The sequence below is a fragment of the Rhinolophus ferrumequinum genome, chromosome 18 (genome assembly GCF_004115265.2).
Source record: "Rhinolophus ferrumequinum isolate MPI-CBG mRhiFer1 chromosome 18, mRhiFer1_v1.p, whole genome shotgun sequence".
Lineage (NCBI taxonomy): Eukaryota > Metazoa > Chordata > Mammalia > Chiroptera > Rhinolophidae > Rhinolophus > Rhinolophus ferrumequinum.
In genome coordinates this window covers 38,391,833-38,396,382 of record NC_046301.1, presented here as the reverse complement: position 1 = coordinate 38,396,382, position 4,550 = coordinate 38,391,833, and the positions used below count along the sequence as shown (strand labels likewise).

At 39.0% G+C, this 4,550-nt stretch overlaps 1 protein-coding gene across 1 annotated transcript; it reads left to right on the top strand.

Moving 5' to 3' along the window:
• Nucleotides 1-492: 492 nt before the first annotated feature.
• On the top strand, nt 493-2,718 carry LOC117037723 (olfactory receptor 7A17). The gene is made up of 2 exons (XM_033134077.1): nt 493-560; nt 1,655-2,718. Exon 2 carries the CDS (start codon nt 1,668-1,670, stop codon nt 2,589-2,591), a length of 924 nt encoding a protein of 307 aa, XP_032989968.1. The 5' UTR covers nt 493-560; nt 1,655-1,667; the 3' UTR covers nt 2,592-2,718.
• Nucleotides 2,719-4,550: the final 1,832 nt, after the last annotated feature.

Sequence of the window (4,550 nt, the reverse complement as noted above, 5' to 3'; positions counted from 1 at the left end):
GTCAAAAATGAGATAAAAACCCAAAGTCCAAGAAAAACAAAGAAAAGATCCCACAAAACAGAAGTGAAAAAGTTGCTTGCCTTATCTGCTACCCACCACTAAAAACCAACTGGTCAAATAATTAGAGAATAGGCACAGATAAAAGCAGTCTTCTACTGCTTGATATTAAAGATAACCAACCTTTGTTGTTTGGGCCAGTTTTCACTTGGGGTATTCAATCTGTAAGATGTTTCACACCATATATTTATTACTACTTTTGTCCTTTGAAAACATTTATTTATTTTTTCTCCTTAATTATTTTTGCATGGCTTCAAGGTGGGGTGTAATCAGGGTTGGAATGTCACCTGAATCCAATGAAGATTTTTCTTCCTCATCGTCTCTCAGGGACCATCTGAGCTTATAAGATCTTCTTTCTTCCTCATGTCCATTCTTTCCTCTGTCTTGCTCTACGTTTATTTAACATATTGTTTATGTTTCCTTAAATACAGGTGACAATGGACGTATGAATATGGAACCCTAAGCTTATTTTTCCATGGGCGACTTATAATAGGAATATCTAGGTATCATTTCAAATTTTTTTGGAGAAGATACTTGATTTAGACAGCTTGAGGTGTATCTACTCATAGCCTAAATAGTGTGGGAGGGAGTGAGAATGACATGAAAATAACACAGATGAGGAGGCCATAGTATGCTCTTTGTGTGTGCGTGTGTGTGTGTGTGTGTGTGTGTGTCTTGTGAACTGAGAGCTGTCCTTGGAGCAGGGGTATCTGGTATCATATATTCCAAGGTGGTTTTTGATACAAGGTCCTGAACTCTATTGAGAGATGGTACTAAGGAGGAGATCCTTTTCAACTCACTAGGTGCCATTGCAACCAGATTAATTAGGTGCAAGTTGTACATAGTGTGGACCAGGGACTCCCTGTGACTAGAAGTTTCAACAGCAACAGTCAGGCCATCTTGTTCCTTCCTTAACATTCTCTGACACCATCTCCCATTCCTCTCTGCCTTGTCCTTGACAAACTGGCTCATTTTGAAACTTGATTTTCTAAAACAACCATATTCCTCAGGGCTTTTGCACTGGCTGTTTCTTCAGGCAAACACTTCCCCAGATTAAATTGTGTTTCCTGCTTAGTATTCTTTGAGGTGTCTGCTAAAGTGTCACCTGTTGGCAGGTCTTGGCTGAACTCTATAAAAAAAAATAACATGCTCTCTCCACTTTTTCAGTTATATGTGAGTTCCTTTTTTTATAGCACCAAAAAAGACTGTCCCTTCGTCTACAGTCTCAGGAACAAAGACATATTATTTTTATTTGATGATATCCTTTCTCCATTATTAGATTTTAGAAACTTGTTTTTCACCATCTCATACTATGAACAGGGCTTGGGACATGGTCTATATTTAGTATAAATTCACAAATGCATGAAAGATATTCTCATTAAAACAATAGGTGCACATTAGTTTTTAAGAGCAGGTTGATGGTACAAAAGGAAATTCTAATGAGAAATGGCACTAGAGGTGCCAGAATGGGACCAAACCATACACAAAATATGAAAATTATTTTCTTGATTATAAAATATAAACATAGCATTTATTTTCAGTTACTAATGCTGCTTATGTAAAAATTAGTTATTTACTTTTTTCTATTTTCTGGTAGTCACCTCTACCTCATGGAACCAGGCAATGGTACACGAATTTCAGAATTTGTTCTCCTGGGACTTTCAGAGGAGCCAGACCTGCAGCCCCTCATCTTTGGGCTTTTCCTCTCCATGTACCTGATCACTGTGTTCGGAAACCTGCTCATCATCCTGGCCATCAGCTCAGACTCCCACCTCCACACGCCCATGTACTTCTTCCTGGCCAACCTGTCCTTTGTGGACATCTGTTTCACCTCCACCACCATCCCTAAGATGCTGGTGAACATCGAGACACAGAGCAAAGTCATAACCTATGAAGGCTGCATCACACAGATGTACTTTTTCCTACTCTTTGGAGTGTTGGATGACTTCCTCCTGACTGTGATGGCCTATGACCGCTTTGTGGCCATCTGTCACCCCCTGCACTACACGGTCATCATGCATCCCCGGCTCTGTGGACTTCTGGTTCTGGTGTCCTGGATCATGTGTGTCCTGAATTCCTTGGTAGAAAGCTTAATGGCATTGCAACTGTCCTTCTGTACAGACTTGGAAATCCCCCAGTTTTTCTGTGAACTCAATCAGATGGTACAGCTTGCATGTTCCGACAATTTTCTTAACATAATGGTGATGTATTTCTTAGTCGGGCTGCTTGGTGGTGGTCCCCTGGCTGGGATCATTTACTCTTACTATAGGATAGTTTCCTCCATACGTAGAATGTCATCAGCTCTGGGGAAGTATAAAGCATTTTCTACCTGTGCATCTCACCTCTCGGTTGTCTCCTTATTTTATTGTACAGGTCTAGGAGTGTACCTCAGCTCTGCTGTGAGCCACAGCTCACACTCAAGTGCAACAGCCTCGGTGATGTACACTGTGGTCACACCCATGCTGAACCCCTTCGTCTACAGTCTCAGGAACAAAGACATAAAAGGGGCTCTGAAAAGATTCTCTGGTATATAAGCTTTTCTAAGGCCAACTATGCCAACTGTGATCAAACAATATGATAAATTTAAAAAATTATTATAGTAAACTAAAGACACATTGCCATTAATTCCCCACAAAATACTCACCTTCACTTCAAAAGTACTTACCCATCAGTTTTGCCACTTTCTGAAGCTGTTCTCAAAATCCTCTTTCATGAGTGTCTTCAGTTGCGCTGTTGTTCCTGCCTCTATGTCCTCAATCATTTTAACTTTGGGGAAGAGCCAGAAGTCACACAGTGCCAGATCCAGTGAATAAGGTGGATGAGAACACACCATAATGTTTTTATTTGACAAAAATTGCCGTATATCAGAAGTGATGTGTGACATGGAGCATTGTCATGATGGGGGATGATTTACTGCACATTTTAAAACTCCCCTTTTCTCAACCATAGTTCACACCCAACTGACTACACCAAACAAGTTGAAACTTGTCACACATTGTTCCTAAGGTTTGACACATAGCTCCCGTATTGAAGATCCCTGCTGCCTTCCCTTTGGGTGGCACTCGGCAGCAGCGTTCACTGTATTTTGTGATCACAATGGAAAGGTTCCATGTCACACATTGCTTCTGGTGCAGCAATTTCTGGCACATAAAAACATTACGATGTGTCTTCATCTACCTTATTCAGAGGATCTGGCACCATGCGACTTCTGGCTCTTCACCAAAGTCAAAATGACCATGAAAAATAAATGTTTTGAATCGATTCAGGAAATCGAGGTAGCCACAACAGTGCAATTAAAGACACTCACAAAAGAGGACTTCCAGAACTGCTTCAGAAAGTGGCAAGAACAATGGGATAATGTGTTCGAAGCGAGGGGGAGTATTTTGAGGGTGGTTAATGGCAATGTGTCTTTTACTGTAATGTTTTTTTTTTAATTTAAACAGTCTCTGTATTTTTTGATCATATCTTGTACTAGACTGAAGAAATGCCCATGAATGCAGAGTTCAAAGCCTCAGAGCCCGAAGTTCTGACAGAAATTATTCCAGTACTTGGATCATAAATATTAGGAAATTCTTATTTAGTTCATGGGTTAACGTGAATTTTTTAATCATAATTTATTCTCTTATGACATGTATCATTCCAAGTACTTTTTCTATTATTTTACTGAAAGAATAGTCCTGCATCGTACTACTCCTATGGGCTATGCTATAATTGGCCACTAAGGTCATTTACATAATTTTATTGTAGAGGAAAATCTGAGACCGCAGTTTTACTTACGTGTTCATTATTATATTCTACAGCACTACCTTTACAGCTCTTCCCGATAATGTAGACTTTAATGTGTTAGTATGTTTATAGCTGGTCCCCTGGTTCTGTACTTTACAGTCTCTTATCCAGCTGTGTGTCCACATGCCTCTCATAGTCACCGGCATAAATTGACTATCAGATACATGTTTCCAAGAAGATTCTATATGGAAATATAAATTTTAATAAATAGGCCTGAACGGTTAGAGTCAGAGATGACCTTAAATATGATGAAGCAAAAATAGTCATACATTGTATTACTATGCAAATATGTTTTTTGAGATGCAGATCTACACATTGAAGTGTGAAATGCTATGTCCATGTGTAAAAGTCCTTATTCATTGGAGTGAAGAATTACTTGGAGTGCTTTATTTTATTTTTTGTATTGAAGTATCTTCTGGTTTCTGCTTGAAAACTTCCAGGGTGCTGCCTACAAATATCACTCTTCCTAGTGATGTTTCAAATATTTAAATGAAATATCTCCCCTTTTCTAAATTTCTTCATAAACACCCAAGAGGCAATGAATGAACAATATGTACGTCATCCATTATATGTCTCCTTTATATTCAGGAATATCTTCAATCTTCATCATCAAAGGTTAAATCACACAGGAATTAAAATTATGCCCAGTCATGTCAATAAGAATTATATATTTTCCTGTAGAAACATGCATGCCCTTCTACCCTCTC

Coding starts and splice junctions, on each gene's coding strand:
- LOC117037723 (XM_033134077.1), top strand. CDS start 1,668: ATGGAACCAGGCAATGGTACACGAATTTCAGAATTTGTTCTCCTGGGA.